The sequence below is a fragment of the Bombyx mori genome, chromosome 2 (assembly GCF_030269925.1).
Source record: "Bombyx mori chromosome 2, ASM3026992v2".
NCBI lineage: Eukaryota > Metazoa > Arthropoda > Insecta > Lepidoptera > Bombycidae > Bombyx > Bombyx mori.
This window is the reverse complement of record NC_085108.1, coordinates 2,961,963-2,980,873: the sequence shown is the minus strand read 5'-3', so window position 1 is coordinate 2,980,873 and position 18,911 is coordinate 2,961,963. Positions and strand designations below refer to the sequence as shown.

The window sequence follows — 18,911 nt, the reverse complement described above, 5'->3', positions numbered from 1 at the left end:
CCAGTAACCACTTAACACCAGGTGGGCTGTGAGCTCGTCCACCCATCTAAGCAATAAAAAAAAAGAGATTAGATAATATAACCATACTGAGACCTTAGAACTTATATCTCAAGGTGGGTGGCGCATTTACGTTGTAGATGTCTATGGCTCCAGTAACCACTTAAAACCAGGTGGGCTGTGAGTTCGTCCACCCATTAAAGCAATAAAATAATCGCTTCCTGAATTCGCGGATTAAAAAAATGCGATCCAATTCGTATAAACGCGGCTAAAGATTTATTTATTCGCATGTCAGAGTCGAACTAACTAAAACCTCCTGTCGCTCAATAACCAACGTCCAAACCTCGCATAAGACAGAACTCATGAAAAGGCAAAGGGGGAAAGTGAAGCGTTTAGTGCGGAGCACATCTCTCCCATCACCCTCCCCCTCGGGACGCCGGACTGGCGGTCGTCGGCGCCACGACCACCAGCCCTCTCGGTCGGCAGGCTATCCGAAGTCCGCCTAGATGGCACCGGTTAGAGTGAGCTATCCTACGGAATACCCCGCTGGACCAGAACCAGGGTCGAGGATAGCCGACCTTCCATCACCCGGATGCTCTTGCGTAAAACGCGTGCAGAGCAGCTTGCACGTCGTCTTCTTAGGCCCCCTTCGCCGTTCTCCAGACTGACATATGAGGGGGACCCGAAACACTTAGAGGGCCAGGGCTTGGGCGAGATCCACCTCCCTGACCCTCGCTCGACGGCGGGGGGATTGTGCGTCTCTCACGCGCCCCGCCGCCTCCTGCGAGATGGTGCACTCGCAGAAGTCGAGCATCGCCTTCCACGACTCGTCGTCGCCGAGCATCGATGCCACAACACTCAGAAACGACAAGTCTGTTCCTATTTTTGCGACGAGGACACGGCGCCACACCTCCCATGCGGGGCAGGCGACGAGCGTATGCTCTGCCGTGTCCAAGTCGCAACCACAATGGTGGCACTCTGCCGTCGGCTCGGCTGTGATCCGGTCCATGCCCAGTGAGCACCTGCGTGAGCCGGAAAGTGAGACGTCCTCTCACGATTCACCCAATCCACAAGGACCGGGCGAATCGCCTCGACGGTCCTACGACTAGCCGAAGGATCAGCCATCCAGCCAGCCGTCTGGACCATTCACGACGTATTTAGGGAACATATCGCAGCTTAAAAATTATAGGGACCCAATCTGAAAAATGTATTTTTTGGAAAACATCGAATAACGTTTTCAAACCGAAAAGAGGTAGAGGAAGGGGATGGAGTGAAAGAGACAGAAGGATAAGTATGTCTCCTTTTAAGTTAATTTTGAATGTGAACCTGTGAACCTTTCACGCACAATTTGTCTGTAATTCTGTTTGTAATATTGAAATAACCGCTTTTTACTACATGCATATGAATATATACGGTACATACACCAAAATAACATTTCATCTGTCTGTGTGCTTGTTCCGGCTAACCTCCGGAACGGTTGGACTGATTTTGACGAGACTTTCACTGATAGGTAGCTAATGATATAAGGAGTAACTTTTTTAGACTAGCTTCGCCCTGCGGCGTCACCTGCAGTTATTGTCGTACCGCGCGCAGCATGGCGGGACTCGCCTATCAATAATAAAATTTAATGTTCCCGAAACGAAGGACGGGTCGCTAGTCTACAATAAAAATTAACCTGTCATTTTAGTAATCACAGTCCCTATATATTATTCGGTGTGATTAAAAATTGTGTGTGAAGTTGAAGATTAAAATGATTAATCGACCAGCTATTTCTTATCTAAAGTAGGGTGAGTCACACCAAAATAAACGTCAATATTGTAGAAGCTATTAATGTTTGGTTGACGATTACGAATTAATGTAAATTCAGTGATGTAAATACACATTTATAAATGGCCGCTCAAACGCTTCACAGCAAAATGGAAATCTCAGACATTAGAAAATCCAAACAGGTTTTATATGAAGATAACCAGGTATGTTTTACATTACATACGCTTATCACTTTTTATTTATCTATACTAATATACAAAACCACAGTGGTTTTTACGGATGTTCCCTTATAACTACTGAACTATGCATCCGATTGACTTGAAACTTGGTATCCACGTAGAAAATACATGTGCTTAATGGATAGGCTAATATCTATATGAGTGTAGGATACCCTAATAATAATGACAATAAATAATAATGTTAATTTTAAATGCCCAGCGAAGCGGACGGGTACAGCTAGTTATTTTATATTTTCGTAGCAATGTTGTACCTACTCAGACGTAAAGAGAAAGATCCGTGTTTTAATCTATGGTAGTTGACAGCGAATTAAATCGCTTCATTGTAAGATGTACCTATGAAGTTTCATCAAAGAGTTTTTTTTTATGGACGGACGGACGAGCGGATGGACGACCTCACAGCCCACCTGATGTTAAGTGGTTACTGGAGCCATAGACATCTACAACGTAAATGCGCCACCCACCTCGAGATATAAGTTCTAAGGTCTCAGTATAGTTACGACGGCTACCCCACCCTTCGAACCGAAACGCATTACTGCTTCACGGCGGAAATAGGCGGGGTGGTGGTACCTACCCGTGCGGACTCCCAAGAGGTCCTACCACTAGTGATTACGCAAATTATAATTTTGCGGGTTTGATTTTTATTACACGATGTTATTTCTTCACCGTGGACGTCAGTCGTGAACATTTGTTGAGTACGTATTTCATTAGAAAATGGGTACCCGCCTGCGGGATTCGAACACCGGTGCATCGCTTCATACGAATGCACCGGACGTCTTATCTTTTAGGCCACGAAGACTTCGTATTTATTCAAAACACGTGTTTGGCAATCCATCGTATCGCTTCACTTCGACATTGAGGTAGTTTTCCAATTACAGAGTATAATGCGACTCAGTGACGCACAATGCCGAATTATACCGAAGCTTAATTGGAACGTGAATTAGTTTTCAAATGTGTTGGAGTTTGTATATTAAATGTAATGGCAGGCAACACTTGACACTTGATTAGATTTCGAATATTAGAAATATTTTAAATGTTTAAAAAAAACAGATCATTGTATTCTCGTAAGAAAATGTCAGTGACTTCTCATCTAGACACGGCAAGACAAACATGTAATAGTTTCATAAAAAAATATAAAGATAATAATTGTATAATAGTGTTAAAGTGTTCAAGCTATCTGCAATATAATTATAATGAAGCAGTTGTGTTTTTAAATAGCCCCTCATCACCTAAAGAACCCAATCCCCTCAAATATAACCGTCCAACAGGTTATGGGCCCAGAACAAATTTAAAAGGTAATATTTATTATATTTTGCTGTTTAAAAGACTACAATATTACCGTGGAAACCAAACTGTTTATATACGAATATTCATAGCAACCAAACATGGATTCAATAAAGATAAAACCTTTCACAAATAAGGATAATTATAAAGCTTGGAGAATGCTAATTAAATTATTGCTGGATACAAAGGGTATAAAAATAGACGGTAAAAATGAGGAAAAATTGGAAAATAAGGGAAAATTTATAATATTTAGTTATATTGAAGAAAAATATTTACATTATGTAATTAATTTGGAAACAATTATAGAAATTTTTGAAAAATTAGATTTTATGTATGATTATAATATACAAGGACAAGATATAAAACACGTAATGAATTTTTTCGAGATGCAATATTCAGGAAACATATTAGAAGATATAAATAAATTACAAAACATACAGTTTGAAATCACTAGTAAAGAGAACAAAATTTCAGAACAAACATTTATGCACAAAATTTTAAATTTATTACCGGAAAAATTTAATACTTTCAAATCAATTTGGAACAATATAGACGTAGAAAAGAAAAATTTAGACGAATTAACCCGAAGAATTAAAAATGAATTGGAATTCACCAAAGAGAACTCTATCATAGAATCCCGAGAAATTTTAAAAGGAAACGAAAAGAGATGTTTCATCTGCAACAAACCAGGGCACATAGCAAGATTCTGTAAAAATAAAAAATGCGACCTCTGCGGCAAGTCGGGACATAGTACGGATGAGTGCTATAGAAACAAAATATGTACCAGGTGTAGTAAGAAAGGGCATATAAAGCAATTTTGTAGAACATATAATTCGGTAAGTGGTAATTCAAAATTTATTAAAATAAATGCTATATTTGATTCTGGAGCATCGTCACATATGTTTTCAAGTAAAGAATTCATAAATTTTACAGAAGACATAGAAGTAGAGATTAAATGCGCAAATAAAGAAAATTTAGTTGCAACAGCGGTCGGATATATTAATACAGATTTCGGGAAATTCGAGAATGTTCTTTATGTACCAGGAATATCTAGAAACCTAATTTCAGTGAGCTGTTTAACAGACAATGGAGCCACCGCAATTTTCGAAAATGATAAAGTTACTATTAAAAAATTAGGAAAGGTTATTTTAACCGGAATTAAAAATAAAATTGGCTTATATGAAGTTCAGATAAGAGTTCAGTTTAAGAAAGAAGTGCATATAACTGAAAGCTGCGATTTATGGCACCGTCGTTTTGGTCACGCTGCTGGAGTACAACGTTTTTCAAAATTTTTAAAGGGGATGAAAATTAAGGGAGATTTTTCGGACAATTTTTGTGAGATTTGTGTTAGGGCTAAAATGTGTAGGCATCCGTTTGGAAAAGAAAGGATAGCAGCGAAATCTCCTTTAGAGATTGTTCATACCGATCTTTGCGGCCCAATTGAATTACCCACTTGGGACAACCATAAATATTTTGTCACCTTTCTGGATGATTTTACTCATTTTTCCGCGGTTTACCTTTTATCGTCGAAAAATGATGTGTTTGATAAAATAAAACAATTTATATTTTTGGCGGAGAATCATTTTAGATTGAAAGTAAAAAAGATTAGGTGTGATAATGGGACTGAATATTCAAACAATAGTCTAATATCGTGGTGTCAAAATAAAGGAATAGTCCTGGACTTAACTATTCCATACACACCGCAATTGAATGGTAAAGCAGAGCGACTGAACCGTACTCTTATGGAGAAAACGAGAGCCTTGCTTTTGGATGGAGCTGTACCCAAATATCTCTGGGGAGAAGCATTACTAACGGCTAGCTTCTTATTAAACCGATGTCCAACAAAAGGAAAAAATAAAACTCCTGCGGAATTGTGGTTTGGAATAAAACCAGATGTTTCAAATATTCGAAGATTTGGCTCAACTACATATTTTAAAATAAATTCTGGACTAAAAAAGCTTGATGATCGTTGTAAAAAAGGTATTCTGGTTGGCTACGTAAGAAACGGTTATAAAATTTGGGTTGAAGATGAACAAAAAATTATAAGAGCAAGGGATGTAAGAATTAATGAGGGAGAACAAGGAATTCTAGGTGGATACTTAGAAGATAATGAAGTAATTAATGGGCTTTGGGGTGATGAAAGGGAGAACACTAATAGAAATAATACAAATGAAAATAATCGTGCAGATGATGAAGTCAGAGAAGTTCGAGAAGGTGATTTTAGAGGAAATAATAGTAATGGAGTTAATGAAGTTCGAGAAGATGTTGTTATAAGGCAAAATAATAGAGGAAGAAATGAAAATCGAGTAGAAAGAGGAAGAATCATAAATATTGAAGAAACAAATATATTTAGTGAAACAAATGAAGATGAAACAATTGAAGGTGAAACAAATGACAGAGGAACAAATGCAAATGAAAAAAATGAAAATGGAACAAATGATAGCCCATTAACAAATGAAAATCTGGTGGAGACTTTAAGAAGTAATGATGATATGGATGAAAGAGAAGAATTTCTTGACAGTGAAAATACTGAGGGAATTAATGAACAAGTTTTAGAAAATACAAGAACTGGAAGACCGCAGCGGAACAGAAGACCACCAGACAGATACAAAGATTTCATAATGGAAGATGGAGAATTCTCTTTATTGACGTTCGAGGAAGCAATTGAATCAAAAGAAAAAGAAAACTGGTTAAAAGCTATTAAAGAAGAAATGGATTCTTTAAAAGAAAATAATACATGGTCTTTAGTTGACAAGAAGGAGGCCGAAGGAAGAAAATTGGTTACAAGTAAATGGATTTTTTCTGTAAAAGCTGACGGAAGATATAAAGCTAGACTTGTTGCTAGAGGTTTTCAACAAAAATATAAAATAGATTATGATGAAACATATAGTCCGGTTATAGACACTACTTCTTTGAGAATTTTATTGTCTATTGCAGCTGATAAAGGGTTAAAATTAAAACAATTTGATATTAAGACTGCGTTTCTCCATGGAAATTTAAAGGAAACAATATATATGAAGGTTCCAAAAGGCTACAATAACTGTGAGGGCAAAGTATGCAAATTAAATAAAAGCTTATATGGTTTAAAACAGGCTCCCCTAATGTGGAATATACGTTTTACAGAATTTTTATCAGAAATTGGTTTCAGACAATTGAAATTAAATAAATGTATATTCATTTTAGATATGACAGAAAATAAAAGAATCTATTTAGGAATTTATGTAGATGACGGAATAATAATCGGCGAAAATTTGAAAGATTTAGAGGAAATTATAAATAAATTGAAAAAAGAATTTGATTTAAGGGTTTCTGAGAGAGTATCTAATTATATTGGTTTAGAAATCGAGACAGAAAAGAGTGGTATTAAATTACATCAACAAAAATATTCGGAGAAATTATTACAAAAATTTAATATGAACAATGTGAGAGATTGCAACTACCCGAGTATTTTGGTGGAGCAACATCCATCAGTCAAAGTCGATAAGAAAATGCACGAAGACTATAGAGAAATGGTAGGTTCTCTGCTTTATCTCTCAAACAAAACAAGACCTGACATTAGTTTTCACGTAGGCTATTGTTCAAGGCATCAAAACAGTCCAAATTTAAATGATTTAAACAATGTTAAAAATATTTTGAGGTTTATTAAAAGTTCAAAAGAAAAAGGTATTCATTACAGTAAAGGTGACAATATATTGAGAGGTTTTTGTGATTCTGATTTCGCTGGTGATCCTGACACGAGACGAAGTACTTCTGGTTTTGTGATCTGGATGAATGGTGGACCAATTGCATGGAGCTCAAGAAAACAATCAGTTGTGGCACTTTCGAGCACTGAAGCTGAGTATATTGCTGCTGCAGAATGCTGTAAGGAACTGCTATATATTAGAGATCTGGTAAAAGAAATTACGAATGAAAATTTGGATATTGAAATGCGAGTTGACAACCAATCTGCGATTTGGCTTATGAAGAAAGGAATTATGAATAAAAGAAGCAAACACATTGATGTTAAATATTACTACCTTAAAGAAAAGATTGATGAAAACCAGATTAAAGTTAAATACTGTCCAACTGGGTCACAGATTGCGGATATTCTAACGAAAAGTTTACCCAGGATAAAGTTTGAAAGCTGTCAGAAGAAACTAGTGTCATAGTGAGATAGGAGTATATTAATTTTTCAAAAGTGAACTTATTGTGTTTCGGGGGAAATGGGTTGTTTTTTTTTTTTTTTGTTAGTTTGTAAGTTTTATAGGGGAATTTCAATGTTTTATACAACAGTTTATATAACTAAAAAGAGACAAGGATAATTCAAAAATTAAGGGGGTGCTCTCTTTCCACCGACATAAACAATTAAGGGGGTGATTAAAAAAAAAAAATAATTGTTTATTAATTATACTATAAATAAAATAGATAGTCTAGCCGTGGAAAAAGTACCTACACATTATTGATACAAAAATATTTACAGTCGTTTTTTAATATCCTTTTGTGTCTCTTTTATAGTTTTGTTTTATTGTTGTTTTATAATAGATGTTAGGAATTTGGTTTGTGTTATATTAAAATAATTGAACGGATATGTGAAAGAAAGTGAGAAAATTTAATAAGTGAAAGATATTAAGATAATGAAAGGTTATGGTAATGAAAAGTCATGTATGTGTTATGTGAATTCAAGTGTTGAGTATGTTGAAGTTGAGCGAGGTTATTTGTTATGAGTTATGTGGTTTGTGAGTGGAGTTGAAGGTGATTAAGGTTAAAGAAGTTGAGAGGGAGATTAACGTTAAATAAGTTGAGAAGGAGATAAAGGAGTTTAAAGGTAATAGAGTCAAAAAGGAGTTAAAGGTTAGAGTCAAAAAGGAGTTAAAGGTTAGAGTCGAGAAGGAGTTAAGGGTTAGAGTCGAGAAGGAGTTAAGGGTTAGAGTCGAGAAGGAGTTAAAGGTTATTAAAGAGGTTGAGAAGGAGTTAAAGGTTATTAAAGAGGTTGAGAAGGCGTTAAAGGTTATTAAAGAGGTGGAGAAGGCGTTTAAGGTTATTAAAGAGGTTGAGAAGGCGTTTAAGGTTATTAAAGAAAAGAGGTTGAGAAGGCGTTTAAGGTTATTAAAGAGGTTGAGAAGGCGTTTAAGGTTATTAAAGAGGTTGAGAAGGCGTTAAAAGTTTTAAATAAACTTGAAGAGTTTATGTAGGAAGTCGAGAAGGAGTTAGACTATTATAGTTAAGGTTTTATATAGTGAGTCAAGAGGGAAGTTAAGGTTGAATGGTTGTATGGTTGAATGAAAGTACATTTTTGATCGAATTGGAGTTGGAGAAGTAAGAAAGGATTAAAGGTAGCGACATTAAAGATAGTATTAAGTTTGAAAGGTTGAATGAATAGTTGTTGGTTGAATTGAGAGGGATTATGTAGAAGTGACGGAATGTAAGTGGTTGTGAGGTTTTTTAGGTATGTATGGAAAGAATTAATTTATGAAGGTCAGGTTAGCGTTATTCTTTTTTGGTATTAAATTATAGATGGAGAAAAATGTGTGCAAGTGTTGAGGGGGTGTGTTGGAGTTTGTATATTAAATGTAATGGCAGGCAACACTTGACACTTGATTAGATTTCGAATATTAGAAATATTTTAAATGTTTAAAAAAAACAGATCATTGTATTCTCGTAAGAAAATGTCAGTGACTTCTCATCTAGACACGGCAAGACAAACATGTAATAGTTTCATAAAAAAATATAAAGATAATAATTGTATAATAGTGTTAAAGTGTTCAAGCTATCTGCAATATAATTATAATGAAGCAGTTGTGTTTTTAAATAGCCCCTCATCACCTAAAGAACCCAATCCCCTCAAATATAACCGTCCAACAAAATGCATCAGCAGAGTGCGCTAAGTTAGCACAGTTTTAATTAACATTGATTATTTCTAAGAAACTACGACGAAACGAAAGCCTTAGAATTTTTTTCAACATTAAATAATATTACTGACGATGATATAAACAAAATTTCGATCAATGCCAACTTAAAGAAAAAACACTTGTCAATTTTCTGTCACTGAGTCGGTATCGATTGCGAGTATCACGCGAGAGCAGTAGTACTTTTGAGAGTGCTCGATTGTGCTTCGAGTTGCTGTAGTTGGAACATTCAACGTTGAGCATTATGCCGCATAATGCGCTCTTGTGCTGTCATTGGAAAACTACCTTAATGTGATCGAGGGGTGAAAGTCTATTTGGTTTACGCGACATTTCGCTCAATACGCTACATTTATCTTTGTAATTAAAGGTCCGTTTTATTTGGTATCAGCATCAACAGTTCGATGGCTTTAATCGAACTTCAATTAAGTTCAATCCATTCAAATAGCTACAAAGGTTTATTTGTTATGATATTTTTTAACTCCTTTAAGTTAACATTAACCCCGTTAACCCCTCTAGAATTTGAATGCTTTTCTTTTTTCAGTGCGTAGTTTTCGATGAAGAATTAGACAGGCAAGCGCCAATACACTTTCTCGTAGTACCGAAGAAGGTAATTCCAGTCATGTCGGAAGCATCAGTGGATGACGAAAAAATTATTGGTAAGTAGATTAATATAGTTGAGGGAGTTCATATAGAGTCCCTTCTTTATTTCGCCGTAAAGTCGTGTTTTATGTTATTAATACCACAGTTGAAACAATAGAAATTTTATTGTTGTAGCTGCATAAACAATTCTAAGTTATTATATTATATTAGTTATTAAAACACATTATAAATTATTTTTACGTTTTAAATTTTCGGCGGTTTTTTTAAAGGGATTTTATGACCTGGTAACTGAGACCTTAAGTCATGTCTTATTTTAATTTATATTCATATTTTTATGAAAAATGATATTATGGAGTGAAATGAAATAAAGACGACTAATTTGAGACATTAATCAACTGGGATGTAATGAAGTGAAATGGGATGAAATATAATCTCAGTAAAATGGTGGTCATTTACTAAGATTTTTTCAGTGGACTTTTTGGAGGATCCTGAGAAGTTACGTCCAGCGGCTTTGTTTCATTTTTCCACATTTGTGCACTTTCACAGATATTAAACAGATATTAAACCACCATTATTACACATTTAAACCCGAAGAAACACTAAATAGACAAAATAAAACAAATCACACAACTTCACTCCTCGCGTTCCCGCCAAAAAGTCCATTTTCGGCGGTAAAAATGTTCCGTCACAGACTATATTCTTTTTCCCACCTCTCGTGCGTTCCGGCTTACGCATCATAAAAAGGTGCGTTCTTAAACGCCACATACTATTTACCTTATAAAAATGTAAATGTCGCTACTGTTCATAAACATAATATTTTCATCATTATTTTAATCATATATTAATCAGGTATGTATCTGGAGGAATTTCTGGGTTGCGGCACGATTTATACTTACTTTATTCCTTATAGCAGGTAATATGTACATCACTAGTGTACCTAATACATAACTAGTAAGGTATTAGTGATGTTAAAATACACAGATCACCCCCTTGGGGGCTATCTGTGCTAAAATACTAACTCCTAATTTGGAAGTTGAGTGAATTGTTTTATTTTATTTATTTAGTGCATCACCAGGTTTAAATATTAATAAAATAAATGTCTTGAAACAATGTTAACTGTAATTTAATAAAATTAAACAAAGTTACTCGACCGGGCTCCTTCCAAAAGGACCCAGCAAATAACCATTGTGTTATTGAAACTTTATTTCATCTTATCTCATTGCAGTCCATATCATTATTCAATAACATTAACAGAATATTGAAAACTTTATATAATTGGAGTTTTTAGAAGATCGATATTTGCAACAATGGTATCGCAGGAAGCTAATTGCCAAGCTGAAAAAAGGGGCAAACTCTCGACTATGATGAAAATAATTCGCCCAATTTCCAATTGTTGCACGAAATGAAATTTAAATTTCTAATTATTTACTTAAATTTTTAGAAAAATAAGTATTAGCTACGTACCTAATTTCTTCTCAGTCGTGTCACTCTTGACAGAGTGGTCGTGATCGTCATGTAGTGTTGGAATATACCTAATAAATATATACATATCTATGTATCGTCTAAAACTATGTACGTCATATTTATAATTTTTTTTTTTGTTACGAAATTTCTAAAATGAGTAGCATCACAAATTGTTGTAACTTTTGCTTCAGGTCACCTCTTATTGGTTGCAAATGAAGTAGCCACAAAAAAAGGATTATACCGACAAGGATACCACGTGTTTTTAGATGAGAATCACAAAATAATGAAATTGAAAGCTCTTCACGTATTCGGACGAGCTTTACATCACATGGTCTGGCCGAGCGGTCCGGGGGCGAGACTTTAACTAGCAATCATGAATTCGCAATACTTTGTTAAGCATTATACATTATTGTAATTAATAAATTAAAAAAAAAATACTTTTTGTATTATTTTCGCATCATGAAACTAGTTAGTTTAGCCCTTCTAACATGAATCCCGTTAATTAACTGAGATTTGAAGCCCATAGTAGTGTTAATTCATATTTCCATACTTAGCTTCCCATATTTTTAGACATCAGAAATGGTTTTAATATGGCAGTATGGTCACGTACTCTTTGCCTACTCAATGGACAATTGTAAAGATTCAACTGTCAATTACAAACCCAAAATGAGTGCCAAAATGTCGTTTTCTCGTCTTTCATATAAACATGGCGGACGGTGAGGTGAAACTCGCACAAACTGCCGCTCCAGGCGGTGATACAATCTTTGGGAAAATATTACGTAAAGAAATCCCTGCAAATTTCATTTACGAAGACGAACAAGTGAGCTAAAAAGTTTTTTAATAGCCGTTTAGTACTTAACGAAAGTTTCCGACTATACTTTGCCGGCCGGTATATGAGATATCCACTGTCAGAAAACAGCTGTTTCATAACCATGAACTATATAAATGCGTGGCATGATGTTTACCGGGAACCGCGGGCTACCCAACACCTGTCTGCCACCTAATTCATTTGTTTGAAACATCAAACAGCTGTTGAGTAATGTCTTTGGGATAACAATGAGCTCGAATAATCACAAACCAGATGCGACTGTCAACAACTCGACATACCTATAGCAATGCTTTCCTACTTTCTGGCGTTTGTATTTGAAATACATAAAAATATAACAATAGATTCAAAGTCCATCAACGAAATTAGCCATTTAAAAAAAAAACCTTTTTTTTTCTAATCACTTTGCTGGGAGCCTAAGCGTTTATTCCAGCTACGTCCGGACGGACTAACTCACTAAAGCCATGCCATGCTAATTGGTTATTTTCTTTCTTCATTTATACCTAGTGATATTTAACTAATTTCATTGTTTCAGTGCGTAGCGTTCAATGATGTGAACCCACAAGCTCCTACTCATGTATTGGTGATACCAAGGAAGCCTATTCCACAGCTCTCGCTGGCTGATGACACTGATGAACAGTTGTTAGGTGAGAATGATTCATTTGCCAGCTCCCTCGTGATGTGTCTCATCTTATGTGTGTAAAAGATCACACTCTTAGAACTTACAAAGCTACAACACTTGCCCGCATTCCATACTATGTGCGATCAGTGCACAATGTTTTATTATCATGCAGCATAAGGATTTGATGTGAGATTTACAACTGGCCAGCACCCTGATGTCAACGTTCATTGGATAACACCTCCAGTGGTATATATGCAACATGTCAAGGAAAGTCTGATAATTTGAAAGGTTAACATCAGATATGTATGTTTAAATAAAAGTTGGACAAGCAATCATCTCGAATTTTTTAAAACATCTAGCGTTTAAGAATGCACTTTTTTTTATTGCTTTTATCAGTAGTTTTATCAGTATCACGAGCTCACAGCCCACCTGGTATTCAGTGGTTACTGGATCCCATAGACATATACAACGTAAATGCCCCACCCACCTTGAGATATAAGTACTAAGATCTCAGTATAGTTACAACGGCTGTACCACCCTTCAGACTGACTTCAGACGTTGTATATGTCTATGAGCTCCAGTAACCATTTAACACCAGGTGGGCTGTGAGCTCGTCCACCCATCTAAGCAATAACGGACTCCCTCACATTCAAATGTGGAATACATTAAATGTAATCATTGATCTAAATCATAACTGAATTAAATAATCAAAACTTTATGTTTCAGGACATCTTCTAATTGTTGCCCGTAAAGTTGCTGCCCAGCTAGGCCTGGACAAGACAGGCTTCCGCCTAGTTGTTAACGATGGAAAGAATGGCGCCCAAAGCGTTTACCACCTTCACATTCATATCCTCGGAGGAAGGCAGATGCAGTGGCCACCTGGCTAAATTATTGTCTATAGCAATTTAAAAATTTCATGGCAAAAATTAAATTTTACGTCTTTAGAAATTAGCAGTCTTTAGTTGAAATAGCTAAGCAATTTAATATAAGTAAGTCGGTTTTGCACAGACATGTAACAAGAATAATCTCAAAGTGGTCTTGAATTATTTGTGGAAGTCCAGAGGTTTAAAAGGTAGATAAATATGAAAATGATCAGAATTAAATAAAAATAACAATTCTGTTTTTCCTTTGAAGTGTTTGAAGTGTCCCCCGACAGACAGATTCGTTTTGTTTTAAAAAAAAATTTATACAAATGTTTACGTCTTTTATTTATCGATTGAGGCACTACGAAGTCTGCCGGGTCAGCTAGTACATAATAAAATATATTAATATTTGTTCAGAGTGGGTTCAGGTTGATTCTTATGACTTATGCATAATAATAAATGGATATTTAGATCGAATTGGCATGAAAATAAAGAGATTAACTGATAACTTACCTGGTGTGAATTATATTGAGTTTTTTTAAAGCGTCACCACCAAGAAAAGTCATTAAGAATAATAACTTTATATGTATAAGTATTACAACCTTTTTGGTTATAAAATGTTTAAAAACTTGAATATCATCTATTTTTGCTTAAACTGGAATGCTAATTGCATAGTTTTAAATTGGATAACAAAGATACCCCCAAGACTCGATCATTTTGATCCTGATATAGCATTAGATACATCAACAACTACTTGTTCATCAAGTTGGGATTTGTCCCTATTCTTTTTTTTATTTTATTGCTTAGATGTGTGGACGAGCTCACTGCCCACCTGGTGTTAAGTGGTTACTGGAGCCCATAGACATCTACAACGTAAATGCGCCACACACCTTGAGATATAGTTCTAAGGTCTCAGTATAGTCACAACGGCTGCCCCACCCTTCAAACCGAAACGCATTACTGCTTCACGGCAGAAATAGGTGGGGCGGTGGTACCTACCCGTGCGGACTCACAAGAGGTCCTACCACCAGTAATTACGCAAATTATAATTTTGCGGGTTTGATTTTTATTGCACGATGTTATTCCTTCACCGTAGAAGTCAATCGTGAACATTTGTTGAGTACGTATTTCATTAGAAAAATTGGTACCCGCCTGCGGGATTCGAACACCGGTGCATCGCTCGATACGAATGCACCGGACGTCTTATCCTTTTGGCCACGACGACCTGGCCTGTTCATCCTGTTTTTTCCGGTAATTATTACTAATGTAAATTAGTAGTTACTTTAAGGGTGATCTTTATATTTTTATTTTGACCACTCCTAATAAGTAAATTACAAAATACTTAAAATATAAAAATGGGTGAAATCCGTAACTTAAATTTAATGAATGTTTGTTTGCTGACCGTATTTGCTCTCACGCCTACATCGACGCGTATACAGATTGGTCACTCACACAACTAAGGGTGGCGCCCAGTCGTACTTTGCAAGAACTATAGCTATTAATTGCGTTATGACTAGCTAAAGGATGGAAATTAATTTTTGCGATGAGGTCATGCCGAAGTTGAATTTAATAAAAATATTTGTAATTGCTCTTGGTATTTTTTTTTGTTTTAGTTTTTAATGGTTGATTGATGTTTTGTCTCGTTTAATTTTATTTTACATTATTTTATTTCAGAAAATCAACTTCCATTTTTTTTCCTATTTAAGCTGATGTCTAGAGATACCATGTCAGAGTCATCGGGCTAGTAGGTGAGCTCACGGGGCTCAAATCTGACGACGTTGCTAACACTAACCCTAGCAAGAGTAGTGCTTCGCAGAATCTACCACCGGATCGGAAACGCGACCCACTGAGAACATCCGGCGAGAAACTCAGTGGGCTTTGTCTGTGGGTTAATTTACTCTTCGAGCCCTTCGTTGTAAGCGACGGGTTCGACGAGAACGATGACCGGTGCTTGGGGTACCTAAAAGCACCGTTAGTGGATCGGGAGGATCCGTAATGACGTGTTTTGGGCGACGTCGACTGCTTACCATTTGGTCCGCAGGATCGGCTATGTAGTCTACGGCGGCCACGATGAGAGGGTTCTCGTGTCGTGTCGTTTTAACAAAATGGATAAATTTTTCATGTAATAGACAAGGCCCTTCATGTTATTATTAACTAGCGGCCCGCTCCGGCTCCGCTCGTGGCTTTAACAAAAATTTCAACGATATTTGACGTTATTTTATTGTTTTAAATAAAATAACACTTAATGCGGCATAACTATAATAGTTGACATATGCTGTCGTGACACTTTTTGTAAATAATAATGTGTTCTACAAAGTCGTAATACATTATTTCATTCTATCGTCATAGTTTTCGCAGGGCACGCGATGTAAAGACTATTTTAGGTATTTTTTTTACACCTTGGTTTACATTATTTGAGTTTTAGGATGGATCCTTAATTTTTTTCAAAAAACATTATAGCCTATGTCACTCGGGATTGGTGTAGCTTCCAAACAGTGAAATAATTTTTCAAATCGGTTCATTAGTTTCGGAGCCTATTCAATACAAACAAACAAACAAATCTTTCCTCTTTATAATATTATATAGATAAAGATTTTATAGTAAGTATAGATAAAGATTTTAATATTTAAGACGCGATAAGTGTCACTTCTGTTACGGGAAATAAAATAAAAGTTGCATGCATACAAGAATTTATTTTAAGCGATTGACTAGAACAGGAGTTATCATGGATTCGTTAATTCAACGAATGAATAAAATATCCGAAATCCGACGCGTTTATTTCTTCATGCTTCCCATTTTTTTTGCATAGTATTCCTCGGCATCATCATTATTCAAACTTTTTTCGTTGTCTACAACAAAGCAGAGACTATTATTAATCGATATATATAAAAATGAATTGCTTTTTTTTAGTCTCGCTAAAACTCGAGAACGGCTGGACCGATTTGGCTAATTTTAGTCTTGAATTATTCGAGGAAGTTCAGAGAAGGTTTAAAAGGTTTAAAAAAAATATAAAAAAGCTCGGAATTATATAAAAACAAACAATTTTGTTTTCCCTTGATGTGTCTTTTATTTATCGATTGAGGCACTACGAAGTCTGCCGGGTGAGCTAGTAAATTTAATAAATAAAAAGTAAACAAGTCTCTAAAAAAATTTCTCACCTCCATAAAATTCGAACGGCAAACTGTAGACCTTTGGAATGTCGAAATGATTTCCCTGCAATTAAGTAACGTACTAATTAAATATTGAAATAAATAGCAATAATTTTAAATGAGAACACATTGCTATTAAAAGAGACGGATGAAGATGATATAACATTGAATGACTCGTGGCTTAAAGAAAAAGACGTCCGGTACATTCGTATCTACCGGTGTTCGAATCCCGCAGGCGGGTACCAATTTTTCTAATGAAATACGTACTTTAAAAAATATTCACGACTGACTTTCACGGTGAAGGAATAACATCATTGTAATAAAAAACAAACCCGCAAAATTATTATTTGCGTAATTAGTGGTGGTAGGACCTCTTGTGAGTCCGCACTTGTAGGTACCACCACCCTGCCTGTTTCTGCCGTGAAGCAGTAAAATGCGTTTCGCTTTGATGGGCAGGACAGCCGTTGTAACTGTAACTATACTTGAGACCTTAGAACTTATATCTCAAGGTGGGTAGCGCATTTACGTTGTAGATGTCTATAGGCTCAGGCGGGCTCTTCCACCCATCTAAGCAGCAACAAAAAAAGCTCGTGGCCTAAAGTAGAAGATGCTTGATATACTCGATGTTCGAATCTTAATTTGAACGTTCTTAAGAAATAAAAATCATAAAACAAAAAACGGATAAAGTAAAAGAATCAACAAAAGAATAATCAGAAATAACTCCTTCCTTGACATAAGGAGTTTTTCCCTAGATATACGGGAATATAAACTGGTGGTAGAACCTCTTGTGAGTCCGCACGGGTAGGTACCACCGCCTCGCCTATTTCTGCCGTGAAGCAGTGATGCGTTTCGGTTTGAAGGGTGGGGCAGCCGTTGTAACTATACTGAGATCTTAGAACTTATATCTCAATGTGGATGGTGCATTTACGTTATAGATGTCCATGGGCTCCAGAGGTGGGCTGTGAGCTCGTCCACCCATCTAAGCAATAAAAAAAATTAAAAAAAGTGTGTGTGTCCGCTCCGACGCACGACTGGAGTTTACTGGATATAAAAAAATAAACGAAACAATACGAGAAATAGTTCTATATTACGACAACACGATACACTACAGATTATTAACAAATTAACGAGACACAAAACAAACGACTAACAAATATATGAAAATACAATAATGAGAGAAACGCGCGATCAGTACGAGGCTTTGTGGCGGACTGCCGGCGCAGCAGCCCGGCGTCACCTGCGATAACGCATTTCGTGTGACATGCGCAATCAGGCGCATAACGCATTTCGTGTGACATGCTAGTACGATTTTGGTCCCCATAATTTTCATACCCCGGGCCTATATATGTAAATCGATTCTAAAGGAGTAAACTCCAAAAAACCAATGAGGGTTGGTTGACGTCAGGGGTTACCGGCCGTAAAACTCACGTCAACCCTATGCAGCATGGTACAAGGACACCACATGCATTACCGAGATGCTACCACCAATAGAGATTTGACGTATTTAAAGCCCAAAAAAATACTTACCGAATCATAATTTCTTCTACCCATACGCGGAATGTTTTTATTTGATTTGATCACGTATCCCATAACGTCCTCGTCAAAGGCCTCGTTGCTTCTGCCGACCCTCGGTACGTTATTAGGTTTGATGAACGAACCATCTAACCCGGCGATAAACATTAGACTCAACGTGAACAACATCATGGTCAATTTTGAAGTCATCTTAAATAGTTCACGGTGCTGTGTTTAGCGATGAAATAGCGATTGATGCTTCAATGAACATTTCTGGCTCTATTTATACTAATACTGTTTCGATCTGTCCCGTATTTTAGAAGAGATCGTATCAATTTCAGGTGTTTCTGTTCGCAGAATACAAATGAGAGTTGAGATTTTATCTCGGGCTATTAGTTTCTGGCATGCGGGTTTGACGATTACGTGATGCATGCGAAGTTGCTTGTTTTCGCTTCAAAGGGAAACTAAGTTATAGTTTAATAAATAAGTTTGTTATAAAATTAATATGCCGGTACAAGTAACGCCATCTGTGGTCAAATAGTAAAAAGGGGTATCGAAAAAACTACTACATCTTTTTTTTTATTGCTTAGATAAGCTCACAGCCCACCTGGTGTTAAGTGGTTACCGGAGCCCATAGACATCCACAACGTAAATGCGCCACCCACCTTGAGATATAAGTTCTAAGGTCTCAAGTATAGTTACAACG

The 18,911-nt window shown here is 36.2% G+C and overlaps 2 protein-coding genes across 3 annotated transcripts; one reads left to right on the top strand and one right to left on the bottom strand.

Annotated features, from left to right (window-relative positions):
• The first annotated feature begins 1,492 nt into the window (after positions 1-1,492).
• LOC693069 (protein kinase c inhibitor) lies at positions 1,493-15,133 on the top strand. Of its 2 annotated transcripts, none has more exons than XM_062671900.1 (5): positions 1,493-1,967; positions 9,711-9,825; positions 11,425-12,053; positions 12,595-12,706; positions 13,408-13,874. In XM_062671900.1, exons 3-5 carry the CDS (start codon positions 11,940-11,942, stop codon positions 13,566-13,568), a joined length of 387 nt encoding a protein of 128 aa, XP_062527884.1. In that variant the 5' UTR covers positions 1,493-1,967; positions 9,711-9,825; positions 11,425-11,939; the 3' UTR covers positions 13,569-13,874.
• Positions 15,134-16,218: 1,085 nt separating this feature from the next.
• Positions 16,219-18,429, bottom strand: ETH (ecdysis triggering hormone). Its single transcript, NM_001172272.1, is given in 3 exon segments — positions 16,219-16,393; positions 16,703-16,757; positions 18,221-18,429. Coding segments are annotated over 3 exon segments (324 nt in total). The 5' UTR covers positions 18,416-18,429; the 3' UTR covers positions 16,219-16,319.
• Between the last annotated feature and the right edge of the window lie 482 nt (positions 18,430-18,911).

Excerpts from the sequence above, each read along its gene's own strand:
- LOC693069 (XM_062671900.1), top strand. The coding sequence starts at position 11,940 with ATGGCGGACGGTGAGGTGAAACTCGCACAAACTGCCGCTCCAGGCGGT. Across the intron at positions 12,054-12,594 it reads TCATTTACGAAGACGAACAA|TGCGTAGCGTTCAATGATGT; the intron begins GTGAGCTAAAAA and ends TCATTGTTTCAG. Across the intron at positions 12,707-13,407 it reads CACTGATGAACAGTTGTTAG|GACATCTTCTAATTGTTGCC; the intron begins GTGAGAATGATT and ends TTTATGTTTCAG.